The following is a 20,830-nucleotide window of genomic DNA, read 5'->3' as shown; positions in this document are numbered from 1 at the left end:
TTTCAGCTGGTTTACGAAATGGTTAAGATATGTGATTTGATTGAAATAAAAAGACGTCAATTCATGTCAGAAAGTCAAACGTACTGGACATAGATCAGGAGAGGTGAAGGAGTGTTAAATTAGCCTTATATTGGTATTATATATACATTTTTCAAAAAAGGATAATTAAATGATCAACTATGGCACTATTGTTTCAACATCTACAGTCATTGATTTACAGTTGGGTCAAACCAGCTTTTCTGAGAGTCTTCATATAATTAATCATTTTAACTCCAATGACACATTAAATTCTCTACAATGAGTGATCTACGTTGTATGTAGACAAGTGGGACAATAATTGCACACATCAAGCAATGAAACTATGGAAGTTCAGAAACGAGATTTGCTTTGATATTTGAATGTCTAGATGTATTTTGTTTATTCCTCCCCTTCCACGGCAGATCTGTCGAGTCATGATTCATAGAGATCGGCTCACTAATTGGCAGCTGCTCAGCCTGGAAGGCTGCATCTGCTACCTGTTTGTACCAATTAACCGAGTCATGATGCTGCAGTGACACCTTTTCAATGAGTTAACAGAAGCCACAATTAGCCTCTCATTTGAATCACAGCCTGCTTAGCATGAGAACTCTCGCTGCCTCGTCTCTGACTGTGCGAAACAGCCTTTTATACGTTCGCCTTTTTCTCTTTCTTCCTTCCAAATTAGTGGTGGGAAAACCCCCGGAACCCTGGTGTGTTTATCAAACAGTCTTTTCGCAGCATCTCTAAATGAGCTCTCAAGATGCTTAGCAGCAGCTCAGGCTGCAGATGTAAACAATATTAATGTGAAGTACAGCAGTTATCGTTTAAGAACGTCAAATGTACGCTTGTGACTGATTAAGAAAACTGCTTTCACTCTACTTTTAAAACAGCGTTACGTAACATTTTGACTTGCATTTTAACATTGTTTGAACATCACATTTTGTGTTGTATCCACCTCCTGGTGTGATGTTTATGAACCCAGAAGTGCCTTTGATGATGAGTGACTCTTACTATAGTTGTTGATCTGGGGTTGAAAACGTTAATATTTATAATAATCACATGTGGAAAAAATGGGCCTGTTGGTGTGAGCAGGGTCTACACAAGCATTTAGTCGCCGCGTGCACAACACAATGTTGGAAGCTTGTGTGCGTGCATGTTTCAGTAATCCTGCGGGTGTGAATGCATGTGGATCAAAAGCACATGTGTCATTTTACACAGTGGTATGATCAATGCAAGCTTCTTCAACAGCCAATGAGCAAAGAGCTCTTGTTACCAGGCAGTTATGTGTTTACCCCTGTTCTTTTGAGACGTCCATGTCACACGTCATATTCCCTCACATCAGAGTGAGTCTTTACATAGACGTTCAAGGGTCCTGCTGTTGTAATAGGCAGAAGCCCTCGTTGGTTTTGTAGGTCAACCCATCTTAAAATATGTAAAGCCCACTTTTAACACATATTCTGGTTAAATTTACACTAATAATTGATTTGAAATAACTGTTCATTTTCTTCCTTTTAATTTCCTTTTTTATTTTCTTCCCATTGTTTTAATATTCTATATTCTTGTGCATTAAATGTTTTTATTTTTCCGTTTTCCATGTATAGATTGATATTGAAGGTTTAATTTCGTATAACGTTCCTCTTTTTAATATTAAGTTTAAAACTGGTGTTTCTTTATGTTTTTTGGTGTAATAATAATAATTAAAAAATATATATTGATGTTACTTCATATATTTAAATTTCTTTTACAGATGCTTCCCTGCAAATATGTATCCTCAATTACATATTGCTTTATTTTTTTTCTTTCAGGTTTGGCTTAAATCGGTCACGTTGTTGTTGATAAAAAAAAAAAGGAAAATCGATATTTAAAAAAATAAGATCAACAAAATATTGTCACTTTCAATTACACTATTATCTGTTACCAAATTATAAATCAGTTAATTTAAGATGTATTATTATCTGTGACGCCTTTATATTTAGGAATACATTTACAGTAACTGTTATTATTATTATTTTTAATTATTTCTAACAATTAAAATAACTTCACATCCTTAGTGTGGTGTCATGCCAGACATGTTAAAGTATTGACTACTACAATATAAATAATTTGGCACACCATTGGAGAACCATCATCCAGATGCATGTAGTTTGCATGGGTTGCATGTGGTGTCCTGAAGCCGTTTGTACCAGTGGCAGCTCCCCTGCTGACCACATGATGGCCTCCCAGTCCTCAGTGACGCACACCTTTGGAGCAGCTCAGGAAGAAGAAATCCTCTTTATTGGAAGGGTTAAAGTCTAATCTTCACAATCTGTTTGTAACCCTTTTGTCAAAATCATACCCCAAGAACAATGTGACGTAAACATCTTACTTAACCTCAGGGATATACAATCCAAAAGATTTAACAGATTGTTATCATCCATCTATGAACCGACAACAACACGTCTTATTTACTGCAGATGGTTATTTACATGGAGGAGGGCTTTACTCGAGAGTGTGTTGTTGTTGTCTCGATGATGCTGGAGTGTTCTTATGCAACACTCAAGTGTCCCTCGGAGATGCAGATTCCCTGTTGACCTTTTTTCTACCACGGTTGTCTTTACACAGCTAAATGTTTGTATTCCCAATGTTGGCTTTCTGTTGGTCACTCCAGAAGAGATGTTGACAATTTTGCATTTAGGTCAGTGTGGCCCCCTCAGGGTCTGACAAACCACTTTCTCTCTGAGTCCCCATGATTGACACGTTTTCTTATCGCAAATGAAGCCGTGCTCCTCTGGTTTTAAATTCTTGATGAGTAACATGTTCGAGGATACAAGGCTAAACATAGCGTGTCTCCTTTAGAATCCCATGATGTTTAATACCTGGAAACATTTATTGATATACATAATTCACCCTGATACATCTAACCCGAGGCGATCACCCTAACTAAAAATCTTTTTTATGGTCTCTCCAGTACGTGACAAACAAATAGGTCTCCTCACTGGGAATTGTGTTGTGCGTCATGTGACTGGGCCAGCTGAGGAGGCTGACTGTTGTCTTGACTTCTAGACAGCGTGCTTGATAACCAGCAGCAGCTGGGGAAAAAAACAGAATTACCAGGACATCCTCTAAGAACATAATGCCTGTCTTAGACACTCGGCATCTGTTGGCATTTTGTCGCGATGTGCACGGGTATGGGGCGGGGTTGGGGGGGTGAGATAAGGTGAGGAGAAGGAGGTACCAAACAAGAAGGATGGGAGGGAGCTGCAGGCAGGGATTATGGTTGTGCCGAGAAGAAGGGGAATGAGATGAGATGACCTGAGCACATGCATCCGTAAAGCGCTTTTCTTGCGTGTTGGCCCTCTGCCGTGGACAGCCAGTCCAGGTCAGACCTAGAGCCCCTGCTGAGTGGAGCCCCAAACGGCAGTCAGCAGCAGTCCTGGCCCTCTGTCAGTCTAGGATGCAAACCTTTATATTTTCCTCTGGTCTATATTTTAATTTCTTAATAACGAAATAACACAAGGGTCAAAAGGACTCTGACAATGTTTTGTTAGTTTGACCACTTTTCTACTTCTTGATCTTCTGCAGTTTCACAGGACACTTTGATTCTTTTCAGAAAAGGTTTCCCATATGTCCATCAAGATTAGGGGAGGCAGGTGAGGCAGTGCCTCACCTCTCAATGCGCAATCCACCCCAAACTGTGTTAATGCATGCAATTGACGCACGCCGTTTGCAGTATCTCTGAATGTCGCCAATATAGATACTTTTATTTGCCTTGATTTTCCACAGTCTAGCTGATGTCTTTAACCATTCAAGTTTAATTTTTGTAAGGGTCTTATTTAGTTTCGCTGATCGGAAATACAACCGTAGTTAAAAGGCAAAGCTTGAGGCAGATGCTAATGAGCCTCATCAAACTATGTCACATCTCCATTGAGGCGGAGAGACTTTTTAAACCAAAGGAAATAAGGTGGACTTTTACAACAAAGTAACTGGGGTTTGTGTGGCGAAGGAAGGTCGCATGGACTTTATTTACAGATAAAGGTAAGACCAGAAACGTTTTTAATCTTAACAGTGACGTGCGGTGAGGTTCATGGTTGGTGAGGCCCTGACTCCTTTAGTGTCAGATTTAGAAATATATAAACCCAAAGGGGTAATTTATTCAATTGGCTACTGGTTATTTCATATCTCAACAGCATTTTTACACACCGTATTTTTTGTTAAATTCCACCTTATTTCCTTTGGTCTCTCCGCCTCAATGGAGATGTGACATAGTTTGTGGAGGCTTATTAGCATGTGCCTCAAGCTGTGTCTTTTCTCTGCAGTTGTATTTCCGATCAGAGAAACTAAATAAGACCCTTACAAATGTGGTTATGTTTCCAATTAATTACTCTGACAACGCCGCCTGGGGAGTTTTACCCCAGGAAGTATAAAATTAAAGGCACGTAGATTCGTTAATACAGGATGACAATCAGACGTGATTACAAGTATAAAAATATATATTTTATTTGACAAAACACCAATAAAAAAAAGCAATGCTTAGCGGTCTCACCTGTTTTCCTACTAAAACATCCTGTGAACTTCCGCACTGCCACTAACAAGACCGTCTGTCTGTCAGATATTCATTAATTCACCAAGAACATAATAAGACACTTGAGAAATTAATATAAAACAAAACAACCAAACAAAAGAGGTCCACAAAAGGTGGAGAAATAAACATGCAAAACAAACTCGGAACCTGCAGACAATACATTGAAAAGAAAACCAAAACTTCTGTTCATGAACCGTCTTATGTCAGTGAAAATGACTCCAATAGAGTGGGAACAGTTGGAGCGATGAATATCAATTCAAGCGGAGACTAAACAGCACTGTTAACACAGTGGCAAGGTGCAGCGGCCACCTGGACTGAAACCGCACACGGCCTTGATGTGCCTGCGGTGAACAATAAATTAAAACCATCCATAGATAAAACAATTATGATCAGCGACTTGCAAGGCTGATCTGAATAAAATCACATACCTGGGCGCATGCAGTGACGTGGAGGAGAGGAGGCTTCCAGTGAGTCGCTCAAGTAGAGCGCTGAGCTAACTGTCTACAGTAAAATTTTACTTAGTTTTGCTCAAATTGATGAAGTGCTGATATGCTTGCAAACCTTAATAATGTGTCCCTCCACACTCGTAAGCCGCGGAACACCGGCTCTCCGTCAGCCGCGCATAAGCAAGACTGGTTTAATTTGCTGAACACGATGGATGGAAAACAACACACCATATCTGGGAGAAGTTGTCCAGGAACTTGTAGGCCAGAAGAAAGCAATCGAAGAGACCTTCAGCTCTGAAAGCTGCATGTAGTTGCTGTCATCTATCTGGACAACAATGACCTACTTCCTGATCGGGCGGGTCCCAATAATAAAGGGCAGTTCCACACCAGATTTTATTATCAGGCTCACACGCCCACTTACTACTGTCCACCCCCAAGTTTTAAATCCTCGCCCGACGATAACTTGCCTAATCCCTTGGTCCAAAAATAGCAATTGCGTTAGATACTGATGTCGGAGGTTCAGTTGCTATTAGCAGGTTGTCTCTGACGGGAAGGTCCAATTCAATTCAATTCAATTTTATTTAAAGTGTCTTATCATAACAAAGTTATCTCAAGACACTATACAGTTGAAATAAGACTACAGTTGATTAAGGAAAAATAGATCCCAGCAATTCAACAAAGAGCAAGAAACAAAACACTGTACAGTGAGCTGTACAGTGAGCAATGGCGAGGAAAAACGTCCTTTTAGAAGGCAGAAACCTCGAGCGGAACCCGACTCATTGTTGACGGCCTGCCGCTTTGACCGGCTGGGAGGAAGGATGGGGGGGTAGACAGATGGATAAGGAGAGGAGTGAGGGAGGATATAGTGAGAGAAAAGAGGAGAGTGTAGGAGGGTTCATGGGGGTGCTGGAGAGAACTCGGGATCTGATGACGTGGTGAAGATCCTGGATCAGCAGCAGCTCTGGAGGTGGATCCATGGATCAGCAACAGCTCTGGAGGTGGATCCCTGGATCAGCAGCAGCTCTGGAGGTGGATCCCTGGGGCTCCGGGAGAGAAATAAAAAGGTGTGGGTTTGGGACAAATGTAGACAATACACAGGTATACAGACTCCGGTGACGGGTGAAGATATATAGAGGGGAGAGGGGGGGGGGGTTGAAATAGCCAGGCCAGAGGGCACATACCTAGCACAGCAGATCCAGACACAGGGGCCCAAGCCGCGGCAGGAACCCGCGGGAGACCAGGACCCGGCAGGCGAGATAACCACCAGAGCCGACCCCAAACACCAGCGAGAAGGCGGACCACCACCGGGGGCGCGAGAGGGCGAGCACAGGCGAGGACGACCGAGGAAGCAGAGAGGGGGAGGCACCAGGCGCAGGCACCGGGGCAGAGGGGCAGCCAGAAGAACCAGTCAGGGGATAGGGCCCCGGGGCCAGGCCGGGCGACGGAGGACCCCCAGACCGTCAGGCCGCCACCAAGTCCATAGCAGGGGACCGAGTCTAGGAGATGGGGACCCACCACAGCAGCGGCGGCGGAACCCCCCCCAATACCCTGCGGACACGGCCAGTAGCCGGGTTGAGTGCCACCGCATGAGCCCGGGGGAGCAATGGCCAGGCACCGGCCCAGGTCATCCGGGTCACGGGGGGCCACGGTTGTGCGGGCAGGGCGGGGGTAATGGGGCCGCAGCCGTCCGGGAACGGCCCCCAGTCTTTGAACTGTAGACCATCCCCAACAGCCGCAGTCCACCTCCCCATGAGGGAAGTTTGGGGGGCCAGCAGTATTCGATGGGCAGTCCACGGTCTCTAAGGTGCCGAGGCCCCGCCCATCACACGTACTGACCCCCAGCCACCGCCCCCACCCACCATGCAGCACCCAGGGGGACAGCAGCACTTGCATGGGCGGTACATGGTCACTACGGTAACATGGGTCCGCCCAATGCCTCCGCCGTCCCCCCAATGCGGCCCCGCCCAGTGTGGCCCCCCCCCACCCGGGAAGCCCCCGAAAGACCGACCAGCCCGGCCACGAACCCCCAGGACCAAGGGTGACAAACCCCCCGACCACGGCACATGCCACACAGGGCGGGTAGAGGACCACCCCACCCCAAGACAGGCCCCCCCACCACAGACCAGGTGAAGCCATCGGGGCCGGAAGGTCATCCAGAACACCCGGCCAGCCCCAGCCCCACCCCCGACGGTTCACCCGCCGACCCTGTCGGCGGGACCAGCAACCCCCCAGCCCCAGCACCGCTCCCAGCGCAACCCCCCATCCACCACCCCAGCCACCCCCGCCAGCACCCGCCCCCACGCACCATCAAAAACCCCCCGGAAGCGGGCCACCCCCCCGCCGGCGCACGGGGCCATCGCGGCACCAGCGGTCACCACCACCAGGCCCAAGGCACCCACAGGCCCCACCCGCCGGACCCCCACACCCGAACCGGCCAAGCCAGAACGGCCCCGGCGAGAAAAGAAGGATATAAAAGGTACCACCATGCTTGTTGGTTCATGGTTGTCTGCAACCAAGAGCCACATGTCTTCCTGAGAGATTGACTCTCAGACCTGACTTGAGAAGGACAGGGCGATTAAGGTTTGTGCGGGACTTGTAAACACCATACAGCTCACAAAGCTGATGTATTAGAAATTACCCGAAACTCCTGCCCTGACCTGAATGGATGTGACTTGAAACCCCAAACCTATAAACCCACTCATTTAAAAGAACTTGTGCCACTGTTAAGGCCCACTGTTACTTAGTGGGGACAGCCACATTTACTAAAAACATTTGTGGGACCCAACACATTTTCCATCCCATTAAGGGAGGGTTCCAACAAGGTGAAATCCATTGCAAGGATTTCATTTGGCCTAGAGGCCAGTAGGTGGCCCATGAAACTGTTTTGGCCGGCACCAGACGCCTTGCCTACCTGACGACGTTTACAAGTCTCTACCCAACGTTTAATATTAGCGGTTACTCCAGGCCAGTAATACCTTTCACGTACCAGCTTACCAGTGAGTTCCACTACCTGATGGCCATGTTTCTCATGTAACTGCCTGAGGATCTCAGGCTGGAGTAGGGCTGGTAAGAGGAGCTGTAATTGCTCTTCCTGCACATTGGGCCAAAACACAGCGGCTTCTGCCGATGGCAGACAAACACTTCCTTCAGGAGGGGATATGCCTCCTGTAAAGCACAGAGCTCGGTCAAACTCTGAAACGGAATAGCAGATTCAAAAGTTTGGATGACATCTACTGGACCAAGATAATTTTGAAGCTGTTTTGGAAGGGCAGTGCTAGACTGAAGATGTTCGACACATTAAGGCCCTGAAGAACACTGCCGGGAAAAAAACATCTGCCTGAGCGGTAACGAATTTCAAAGTCGAAGGAGGCTAGCTGGGCTGCCTATCGGTGTTCCAGGGCTCCCAAATTAGCTGACTTAAGATGGCTCAAAGGGTTGTTATCAGTGAAAACAATGCACTTGTGTCCAAAAAAGTACTCCTGGAATTTCTCTCTCATAGCCCACTTGAGGGCCAAACAATTCCAGTTTCATGGAGCTATAATTTGACATGTTACGCTCCTATGGCCTAAGGACTCGACTCGCATAAGTGATCGGTCGAACACCTTCTTCAGTGGCCTGTGAGAGAACAGCTAGCAGACCGACTGCAAAACCGCAGACAAAGCCGCGATAGTAGCTTGCGAAACCCAAGAATGAGCGTATCTCTGTTAACGTATTTGGATGCGGCCAGTTGGATACTGCCTTGATTTTAGCAGGGTCTGTAGAGACTCCATGCTTTGAAATAACGTGACCAAATAACTCACTTGCTGTTTAAAAAATGCACCCATCTCTAGCTCGATTAAGTGCTTCGGTTTTCAGTCTGGCACCTGTTTGAAGTCAGAAGCAAGATCCAAAGTGGTGAACCATTGGGCACCCGACAAGGCATCAAGGCTTTTCTCTATGCGTGGCAAAAGGAAAGCTGTTTTGCTTTTAAGCAATCGGTAGTCCACACACATACGTAGACTAGCATCTTTCTTACGGACAACAACAATGGGTGACGCATAAGGGCTACAACTCTCCCTGATCATCTGATTAAAGGCATTAGCCAAACTGTGGAAAATCAAAACTAATAAATATATATTTGGGCATTATATTGGCAACATTCAGAGATAAGGCAACCGGCGTCTGTCCCTTGCATTTATCAACGCAGTTTGTGATGGATTGCACGTTGAGAGGTGAGGCACTGCTTCACCTGCCTACCCTAACCGCACATCCCTGAACCTCAATGGTATTATAAAATGGACTAAGAAAAATAAAAAAGTATATTTAAATCAACATTTTGGCCTTAAATAAAATATTCTTTGTTTTTCTCACGCTTATATCGACCCATTTAATACTCAGCCAAGTCAATGTTAGTCAATATCTTTTCATGAAAATAAACTTTAGTCCTTTTGCGTAAATCTAGCCAATCACAGAAGGCCCCATGACATATTAACCAATCAGAAGCAACATAAGGCGGGTCTGTCTTTTCTGACGTGTGATTGCATCATTGTAACTTAACATTTTAATACAAAAACAGCGCTGACATAATGCTCTCAAGCTAACTATTGCTCGTGATTCTACACTCATGAACCAAATTTAAATCTCGAGATTTCTCGCTAAACTTTACGGTAAATTCCCCTCAGTAGGAGGGAATAAACGTTCGGTTTTTAAATTAAGAGCATTTAATCAGCTGCTTCTTCCTTGTAATCCTTTAATATAACTGTTGTATTCTATGCTGTTTAAAATCCACCTTTGCTAATCCTCATTTAATTATTTATTAGTTAATTTATCTTTTTCTGTATCTTTTGATTGTTGAAAGGTAATTTAGATTTAGAGTTTCAGCCAATTGAAAGGTCTCAGATCATTAAATTTGGGAGGTTACATTTTTTGAATATGGAATTTTAAATACATTGATAATTAAAAAAATATATTTCAGCTATGACTCCTATTTCAATGTCAAAGATGACAGGTTTGTGATGCTATAAATATTTATCCACAATCGAATACTGACAAAGATCTGGAGAATGTAAACTAATATCCCACAAAAAATCACAACAATTCAATATAGACTTTTGGAGAAATTATTAATGAAATCATATATTTTTTTTTAACTATCTTAGTCATTTGATATTGTCAAAGTTGACGTCTTTTCAAAATTTCCCCCAAGATCATGCGTGTGCGTGTGTGTGCATGTGTATGTGAAAATGTTGTTGAGATATGAAATAACTAGTATACTTGTAAATCTGACACTTAATGAGTCACCAACAATGAACCTCATCGCACATCACTGCACTCAAAAAATATATATCTTTTTCTAAACTTTGCAAAAGTTATATAATGTATGGCTTATTAATTTGTCCTCGCTGTTTCCTTTTCACTGTCTGGTGACATTATTAGCAACCATGACCCCCCCCCCCCCCAACTCTCCCCTCCTCATCCTAAACTTTTGCAAAAAATCGCCCAGAGACTACATTTTATACAAGGTGACTTCCTGCACTGACAGGCTCTATGTTCAGTAAACGTGGAAGATGCCCTGGGGCACGGTGCCAGCACCAAGGCCAGATGGGAGCCCCAGTCTGTACCTGCCACCCTGTGTCAGAACCCTGACACCAAACTCCTCGCCATCTGTGCCGACCCACCCCTAGCTGTCACACTTTCAGAGGGCGTGCTGTGGTCCTGCCTGAGCGCTGCGTCCAACTGCACAGCTGTGCAGATGTGGTCCAGGCATTGAAGATGGTGACGCGATCAATCGTCTGTAGAATCATCACTAGAACTCAGACACGGATGGACACATTTTGACTATATTTTGGGTGAAAGAACAGACGACTACGTTTGGTTGATTTTTCTCACTCAGCCCTCAGTTCAATCATAGCTGCCTGAAGCCTTCAGTAAATCTCACCCGGTCACAGCACTAATACTTTGCTCAATTCCATAAATATGTTTTGCAGATTAAGCCCAGATTATGACACTGTAAACAAGACAGATTTACGTCTATAAGTAGATCACAGCCATGTGATACTTAGAGCACTCAGATCATAGGTTGAACGAAATAATCCACCTATGATTAAGTTATCTGATACCAGAGCCGTTGTTTTTGGTGTTTGTCGATTCATTTTCCCCTTCCCATCCTGGCTCTCTTCATGTTGAGATATACTTCAGATGCAGGTCCACCATTAGCATCCTGCTCAATCTCCATCACTCCTCACACAACACACACTCAACAATTCTTTCAGAATTTTGTGTGTATTTAAAAGAGGGATGAGATTGAGCAGAGGGGGCGGGTAAGGAGGAAAAAGGGGGGAAATGAATGAAAAGACTTCATACATTTTTATGACCACACTGATAAGGTCAGTCATGTGCTCTGGTTACTAAACAACACTGCTGCCCTTTGTTGAACAGTTACACAGTATCAGAGTGTGTGTGTGTGTATATACTGTATATATATATATATATATATATATATATATATATATATATATATATATATATATACATATTATACACTCTGCTACTGAAAAAATCAGAGTGAAAACCCTAAAATGGTTGAATTACCTCTGGATGACCCCGCTGTCCGGTCAATCTCTCTGTACATGAGTGAACTGAGCCACGGGTTGCAAAGTAGTCAATGAGTAGAATCGATGTATGGATCTGCTAGGTGGGCCATCAAGGAGCTGTGTTCTGCCTGGTCCACTCAATTAGTTGCTATCTTATGAAGCGAGGCGATTATGTCGGGCGATGAGCTAAAATTGTGTTTTCAGCCTTGTTAACCAGGCCGCTGCTCGCCGTTAAGTGAATGGAATAATTTCAGACGTGACATCACGTTGAGTGACGCTTTTATTAATAAACAAGTCGTCCACCGTGAATATATCATCCCCTGGTGCATCAATTCTGTAAAGTAGTTGAGTGGGTGGATCAGTAAAAGAGAGAAGCACCTGCATGCATTACACACCGTTTTAATATTCTTTCTGCTGCCCATGATGTTGTGAGTTCAAGCTTTTAGAATAGCATACAGAGGTTCATTCCTACTATCAAAATTTCAACCAAGATTTTTATAATTGATTGACACTCAAACATCTACTCTATATACAAAATATCACAAACTTTAATTTCATAAATGATTATTAAAGCAGCATGCATGAGATTAATAACATGTTTATTTTTCCAAAATAAGATAAAGGCTCTTGTTGAGACAGTTTCCTGGTAACTTCTAAACGTAAGTAAGTAAGTAAGTAATATTTATTTATATAGCGCTTTTCGAGACCAGGGTCACAAAGCGCTTTAACAATCAAAACAATACTCAAAACAGTACATACTTCAAAGATCAAGACAACACCGAGAACAACACAGGAGTTCGAGAAATTCAAGGAAAAGCCTGAACAAATAGAAACGTCTTAAGATGTTTCTTAAAGGAGTCAGTAGACTCCATCAAGCGCAAAGAGAGAGGAAGATTGTTCCAAAGCTTAGGAGCAACAGCCTGAAAAGATTTCTCTCCTCTGGTCCTGAGCCGTGTGCGTGGAACCATAAGTAGATTCTGATCCACAGACCTCAGAGACCGAGCTGGGGTGTAAGGCTGGATCAGATCAGTGATGTAAGGAGGAGCCTGACCATGAATAGCTCTGAAAGTAAGAACCAGAATTTTAAAGTTGATCCTGAAAGAAACTGGAAGCCAGTGAAGAGTTTTAAGGATCGGAGAAATGTGAGTTCTCCTACTTGAGCGGGTCAGAATTCTCGCTGCAGAGTTCTGAATCAACTGCAGACGAGACAGCTCCTTCTTGTTAAGACATGAAAACAAACTGTTACAATAGTCCAGACGAGAAGAAACAAACGCATGGATTACAAGCTCCAGATCATGTTGTGACAACATTTTCCTAAGTTTAGAGATTTTTCTCAGTTGAAGGAAACAGTTTCTGGTCAGTTTTCTGCAGTGTTGAACAAGAGACATGTCTTTATCAAATACAACACCCAGGTTTCTCAGGCTCAGTTTGACAGACTGACCTAAGTCACCCAAGTACTGACTCAACCCTGGAATCTTATCATCAGGAGCAATCACCAGAGTTTCAGTTTTGTCCACATTAAGCTGTTAATTAAACGTTTCAGTGTCTCAGACCCACTTATTAAAGGTCATATTCGAGGTAAACATTGATGCATTGTTTTGCATTTAAGTATCTTTTTTTATCCAAAAATATCCCTTATTCATAGCGCGAAAGCTTAAAAATATGGTTACTTAGTGAACCTTTTATTTTCAGAGCAAAGAAGAACTATTCACCCGTTAATGGCCCGGAAATACTCTCAAAGGGAACACGGTTTCTCCATTCCTTTATTTTCTCGAGACATGTCGACTCATTAAACTTGAATTGCGACTTAGGCTCACGTTCCGTTCATGAATTTATGGGCTGTGAGAAGCATTCAAAAATGATCTAATAAAACGACGGTCTCAGGGCGTACGTTCAGCACCTGCTTCTCTGTTTCTACCTCGTAACACGACTTGAATTATTCAGCAGTCTGACCCAGACTGTAAAGCCTCCTTACGCCTTATGAGACACAGATTGACAACTTGCTATAATTGGTCATCTTTAAGACATCAGCAGATGTATATTTTATCAGGTTGTTTCCACATAATTAAAGTACTTGAGAGTATTTAGTTACAACGAGCCGTAAAAGATTCCCTAGGGGGTGCAGCGCAGAGTAGTTAAGTGGGGAATATTATAATCAGCCCCCTGTGCTATGAGCCCGTATGCATCTGTTACGATGCTAATGAGTGCTGGGGAATCGGAGTAACGCAGGAATTATAGATATGAAAATCTAATTTATTAGTCATTATTTGAATGCTTAACTGTGTGTAACCATTGTATCACACTCTTGCTTCCATCTAACGTGATGTCTGATTGCTGTCAAACTGTTTTCAAACAGTTTTTCCCACAATCTGTCAATGATATTATATTGCCGTCTGATTTTTTTTTTTTTCAAGATCTTGCCTTGACCAGTATAAAGGTATCGTTCACCTAAAATTAATAATGTAGCAACTGGAGTGCAATTGCATCCCTTTTCATATTTCACACTTAAAACATCCACATACCTTTGTTGTAATCATCTGTAACATCCATCTTGTGTTGAAGCCTCGCGAACTATTGCGAAAAAACGCAAATAATCTGTATATTTTAAATTTGTTATTTAAATTAAAGTTATCAGTCCTTCAGCTTGGCCTCACGTCTTTCTTCATTTTAAAATGCTGCGCAAGGTTTAGGCTGATGGCCCAGTAAAAACAACCTTAAAATATAGAATTGAATTTTTGCTGGAAAAGTTCCTCATGTGGAGGCTTCAATACAAGATGGACGTTACAGACGAGCAACCTGGAGGTATTTGGATGTTTTTAAGTATTTATTTTTGGACAGAGATAAAGACGAGGACAACTAAGCATTAATCTAAAAAGGAACTGATTACTCTAAATAATCCCAACCCTTGGTCGATATGAGGGTGAGGAGAAAATGAGTGAATTTTGGGTGAACTAACCCCTTAAAAAACCACAACCACCATTTTTAATTAACCGAATATTCTTTATACAGGTTTGATGTTAAGAAATGGAACACATTTACAGATTTCAATATTGGCTACAATGTTACATGGCGCTAACTCAATGAGTTGAGTCTGGAGACTTGCTAAAGTTCAAATCAAGCATCAGAAATGAGATGAAAGGGGAGACAAGTGTTTTTTAAATTTAGTTACTTGGTGATGTCAGAGGTTACTCTCTTAATGTTGAATCTTCTAACTCAGTCAAGCAAGAGGACCAAATCTTTTTAGCTGTCGAGGTCACAGGCCAGACAAAACGTATGTTTACCTAACTGTCTTTAACAGGAAGTTAGAGTCTGATTGTGATATTGTCTTTTTTGTAGGTGACTATATCAACATTAACTTTGATCTTTAATCTTGAGAAAACTGAGGGGCCTCATAAATTGACTTGGAAGGAGAGATTTGGCCCCAATGTTTCTATCAATCGAATAAAAACCTACTGAACGATGCCTCACAACTTCACATGATTAGATTTGAAACCACGGTGAAACAGACACAAATATGGAAATTATGTCAATGATGATATATATAATGATTTAAGCTGTTCTGACATAATTATGTTAATTGAGTCCCTCAGTGATGCTCTCACGCAGCAGTGGTCGGGTCATGGGGCTTTTGATGCTTTACCTATGACAGTTAAGTCATTGCTGGTTTAACCTCCCCTTCATACTAATGTGCTGTATTCAAGTGTCACTGCTCGGTACTTCCATACACTTCTCCTTGGATTTTCTCTTACTACAGATGCTAAATAAATTGGATTTTTTTTCTACTCATGGGGCTTGCATACGTATTTCTGGAAGCCAGGGAGGTCGTTCACCCTGACCCTTGTATTCAGGCCTCCGGGTCATCTTGACCCAGAGATAACACAATGGTTAATAAGATTTTCATCTGTTTTCTAATAGGATTGTCTAGTGATGATGAATACTGTTTTCCAGAAACTATTTAATTTGTTTTTATTATCATTTATATTCATTTCACAGATGCAAAATGTCTCCAAATATCTACAAGGATTTGAATAAATGTCTCTACACAGATAACACCTTTGATTAAATCATAACATGAGGCCAGAGCCAGGATTACAGGGACTGAGCTCTTTGTGACCATTCATTTTAATCCAATCTTTGGACACAAACAGAGTGGGATGAGGAGTGTTGTTAACCATATGTCTAAATTATTACACAATAAATCAACCCAGTGAAGAAATGGGTCAGTGCTTCACAATGTGCGTTTGTTTTTGTTCGATTATATTTGATTAGTTTGAATATATACATTTTTTTATCAACAAATATCTTTCATCATGGAATTAAATAATGTTTTCTCTATCAGGGGGTGTAGATGCTGTCTGCAATAGTCAACACAGTCATGATCAGGTAGATCTGTTTGTCTACCTGCCTCATATTCCCAGAATATCCAAGTGGGTTGCTGCATGTATGTGGAACATGGTTTATGGAGGAGAGTTTCTAATAATAATTCATTTGTAAAGGGTAGCAGGGCGTGGAGAGAGGGAAGCTGCAGAGCATAGTTGAATGGATGCAGGTAGAGGAAGAGGTGCGCACATCAGAACCAGCTGAACTGCAAAGACACCATCAGCAGCAGAACAAAAAAGCTGCTTGTGCGCCGTTTTCAAACTACATTTCATGTCCGGGCGGCGATGATAATGATCTGCTTTATTTTGGGGGATGCCTGGCTGGAAGCAGCTGGGCCAGACAGGCAGTGACAAGCGGTGAATTCCTGGTGCAGAGTATGTATGCAGGTCTGATGTGGAGGCTGAGTCTAAGAGACAATCGCGGAGTCTGGTGCAGGCCTCAAGCCTGGCTCGCCTGCTGCACTAGTTGAGCATAAATGGGCCACACTAGATTCAAACGGTCACATGGCAGTGGATGTCACTGCAGTTCCTGTTGTGTCACTGCCTGCAGAATCATCCCAAACAGAAGATAATACTAATGCGACTTTCTTATCACAACACTGTGCCTGCTTAAGATAACATCACCGACTGTCTGCTGCATCCTACTTTTGCACTTAGAGTTTGAACAAAACATCCCCGGAAAATAATTTAGTCAGACATTGGCTATATTTGTTTAGTCAGCAAAAACAAGAGTGTTGGTCTTTAGCTGAAGAAACAGAATAGTGCCTCTAGTAATAGTAATTAACAGTTTAGGATTAAAAAAAATAACTCTGATAATAATACATCTAAATAATAAAAATATAGAAATAACCCAAAATGTGTCTTGTGATAACTATACTTGGATATCTCAGAATGAATTTGAGAGTAAGCCAGTACACAACCTAGTTAAGTCAAGTAACAGTGATTATCACAAACTATTTGTTATCGATCAAATAGTAATTGTTGTATTTATCTATGTCCCTAACTAACAGAAAACAAAACATAGAAAGCTTTTTTGTCAGTACAATTCACATAAGAACTCTCGGTCTGTTGCCAGGTGAGCAGTTATCAATGTCTTTCACATCCTTAAAACACTATTTTTTTTTCATTTAACTCTTCTGACTCACTCACATTTAAATTAGGTCTTCCTCTCCAAGATGCAATAAGTCCCTCATCATGAAAAGCGTTTCGAAGTAATTACTTAATAAAGTTATTCCCCTTTGGAAATCTCGGCGAAGAAGAGGTTACGAGAGTCCATCATGATGTTATAATGGCTTCACTCCTCCAGCCAGCTGTAATCACGCCCCACTTTGTTTATACAACAAGTCCCTTAGAGGTGAAGACGTCCAGACTTGATCAGGAGTGCTGATGCACCCTAATGTTTGACCAATCACAGCAGAGTGGGTGAGTTGTGTTAAACGAGATTTAATCTCCAGAAAAACAAAGAGAGTTTTGTACAAACAGACACATACTGATGAGTACATTAGAGGTCCAAGATATATTTAAAAGATACTAAAATCAATTCATTAGTTGCCTTTAAGATCTCTTGTCATGATTAGTGAAGAACATCAGTTCGTTCTATCATTGCCAGCTTTTGACGTCCCATCTATACGTAAACCGTCCGTTATTTGTCAAGGTCAATTGAAGAACACCCAGGTGGCGTTGGTTAACCTGCAAAAATCCCTCGGGGGCCCAAAGATCACCCAAGAAACAACAATAAAGGGCAAGATTTGATCTTCACCAATTAAGATCATTTCGCATTTTGTTCCTCCTTAACATCCAGTCAGGTGTATCCTTCATCACTCCCCCCTCCTCCCTGCCCTCCTCCCCTGCCTCAGCATCCACCCTTCATCACAGCAGAGCCAGCTAACCACAGTCCTGCACTGGCTTAATTCTATTAGATTTTTTTTTTGTTATCCTTCTAAGAGTCGCACCACCTGATCGGTCTCCAGATCAAAAAAGGGGGTTAATTTTTTTTCTTGAAGGCTCCTCCAGAGGCTCAGCTGCGTCCTCCTGTCCACCCCCATCGCACCCCCCACCTTCGCATGCGATGGAGAGGGAGAGCAGCGGCTCGGGAGGAGGCGAGGGTTTATTCCTCGCCAGGGTGGTGTTGTGAGCGCAGGCATCGGCAGTGTGCGCAGTTCGTGTGTGCGGCTCTGGAGGGAAGATGCGTGTGCTTGTTGCTCGCCGGACGGAGAGAGGCGGCGAACAGAGAATGAGTTTCCAGCGCAGCTAACCATCAACTTATTTTTCATCTTTGAAATATATTTCACTTTTACGCTTCTTTCTTTCTCCTCCTGCGCACACCTGAGCTGCTGATCCGTTTAGATTTTTTTTCTTTACCTTTTCACCTTCATTTTTTGCTTTTATTGTGTTGATAGGACGAGCTGCGGATTTTTAAAAATATATATTACATTTTTTTTTAGACACTTTCTTGTGCGCGCCTCTGACTCAGCAGCGCTCACCTGGACCAGAGCTCACCTCCCTCATGTTCCTCCCCAGTCAGCGCTCCGACACCGGGGGACGACTGCGCTGAGGCCCCGCTGGTTGCGGTGCAGTCGGTCCAGAGGACGGGGAGACCATTCGCGTGGATCATAGTCCCCCCACTTGCACCAGGAGACAATCGACAGCAGGAAGCGCAAAAACCTCCCCCTTTTTTCATCTTCATCCTGAAGGATTGAGGGAGAGGGAGAGGACCAGCGAGAGAGGGAGAGAGCGAGATTTGCATGCTCCCCCCATCTTCAATTTCAAATGACTTGTTGAAGAAATAAAAAGGTAGAAAATCCTGGACGAAAGAGTGGTGGAGGGGAGACAAGAAGAAAAAAACATAAGCTTGGATATTGAAAGGAGCAGGGCATGTGGATATTGGCTCTTATCTTTTCCCAGTGCATCTTGAATGGTAGGTGATTTTTCCTTCAATTTAAATTCAGTTTTATTTGAAAGACCATTTAAGTGAAATGTGCACAGTGGTTGGCCAAGACCATATTCATTGATTAGAATGCGTGCTGCAAAATGGACCAGGAACAGGCTGTTGCTATGTCCTGTTTCAAACTGGGGGGAGGAGGGGGCTAGGAATAAGGGGTTATGTACACACTAATCTACAAAGCTTTTCCTTTGCAAACTGTTCATTCAGAAAACTGTTCATTCTGCTGATGCAGATTTATGAAGGCGAGATTAATGCTGAAATACACCGTGTAAACATTTTTTCTAAATTAAAAATTACGAATTTATTTCCTGATAAACTATTTAACTATATACACTGAAATCTAACCGATAATTTATATGTTTTACTCCCCGATCTATCAGAAAATGAAATTCAAATATATTTATCTACAGGGCCTCAGCCTGCTCCATGCATCATGTCACACCATTAAAAAAAATCCCAATTGTGTTTATTACGACTTTTCATCAGATGTTTTAGGCCTAAAATAAACCCAAACAATTTGATTATAAAATTAATTTAGTCATAGAACTTGAATTTATAGGAAGATGATAACAAGGTTTTAATTGTTTACATGGAAAAATCTTGCTAGAAATGTAAATATTTACGTAAGAGTATATCTGCCTCTGCATTGGTGTGTTCTTTATTGCGTAGAATGTCATTTGGCACAAAATCTTAAAATATATATTGAAAATTAATATAAAGTTAGTAATAGAACCCCAGATTATTATTTTTTAAAATTAATTTCTGTAATAATGAAATGGGTTTGAGTTGAGCATCTTTAAAAAAAAATATGAAAAAAAGAACTTAAATAGGTTAGCTTTGCCTTCCTCGAGCATCTCAACCGCCATGTTAGAAGCTCAGACATGGAGTCATTTTGGACTGGACAAAAAAGAAGGAAAAAAAAGGGAGGCAAGCCTTTTTCAACCTTCATCCAAGTGCACATTCCGCACAATGTATCCACAATCAATGGAAAGGTTTGATAAGATTCCGTTTATTGGTTTATCTCTATTCGGTCAGCGGAATTGGTTTGTATGGCGAATACACGAAGGGTGTGTGAGGAAGGGGGGCAGGAGGAGGGGGGGGGGGGCAATGGAGAGGACAAGGGGCTCTAGGGTTGGGGGTGGGACGTGCGCGTGTTGGGGGGCAGAAATCGTTCCGAAAGAAAATTGGGGTACTTATAAGATCCTTTTTAAAAGGTTGAAAAATTATATTGGTATGAATGGGCAGAGAATAAATGCAGACGTGCCAATCAAAGAAGACTATAGAAAACCATTTTGTGATACTAAGATTCCTCTGAAGCGTTATTTGTAGCGAAGACGGAAATGAAACGACGACTGTGGCGTGTCAATAGCTCCTTTTTCAACTGACGCAGTTTCACACCAAAACATAGGACAACATTGATGTCCGGTTCCCCTCGGATCCGTGGCCAAATTTGTGTATGTCGAGCTTGGAGTGAAGCTCTGTTGGCGATGGGCTTTTCTAGCCTCTTATGGACGAGACAACAGCGTTGCAAAATGGCTGCTGCTAAAGACATCTACATGGAAACTTTGAATGGCAGCAGCGGCACTTGTAATTGAAATGAATGCTTTGTGTGCTGCTGATGCAGGGACATCCACGTCGACACTTTCTGCTGACCTCTATTGATTTTTTTTTTCATTCAAGATGATACATATAATATTGTGTTTTACAAAAAAGACATTCTGTTTAACTAGAGAAATATGTTCCACGAATACATTTGTTTTTCTTATATGTGGGTTTGAATTTACGGTGTTTCTTAAGATTAATCTCCGTGTTAGTCATTTTTGTGGAAGTCTTGTTGTTGAACGAGAGAAATAAAGGCTTTTTGAGTTCCTCCTGGTGCAGGCTGCTGTGTTAGTCTCTATGGAGACCTG

The 20,830-nt window shown here is 42.4% G+C and overlaps 1 protein-coding gene across 4 annotated transcripts in view; it reads left to right on the top strand.

The window, feature by feature from the left end:
• LOC148066743 (cell adhesion molecule DSCAM-like) overlaps positions 1–20,830 on the top strand; it is an 86,721-nt gene that overhangs the window by 2,748 nt on the left and 63,143 nt on the right. For 2 of the 4 annotated variants that reach the window (XM_087808192.1, XM_087808191.1), the window contains exon 1: positions 18,082–18,893. In XM_087808192.1, the coding sequence (XP_087664318.1) occupies positions 18,851–18,893 (43 nt within the window). In that variant the 5' untranslated portion in view covers positions 18,082–18,850. Of the gene's footprint in view, positions 1–18,080; positions 18,894–20,830 lie in introns of those variants that run through there. The other 2 variants (XM_087808190.1, XM_087808189.1) reach the window with 2 other exon arrangements.

This window comes from Callionymus lyra, chromosome 14, assembly GCF_982586985.1.
Source record: "Callionymus lyra chromosome 14, fCalLyr1.hap1.1, whole genome shotgun sequence".
Lineage (NCBI taxonomy): Eukaryota > Metazoa > Chordata > Actinopteri > Syngnathiformes > Callionymidae > Callionymus > Callionymus lyra.
The sequence above is the reverse complement of the archived record's forward strand: the minus strand, read 5'-3'. Positions and strand labels throughout refer to the sequence as shown.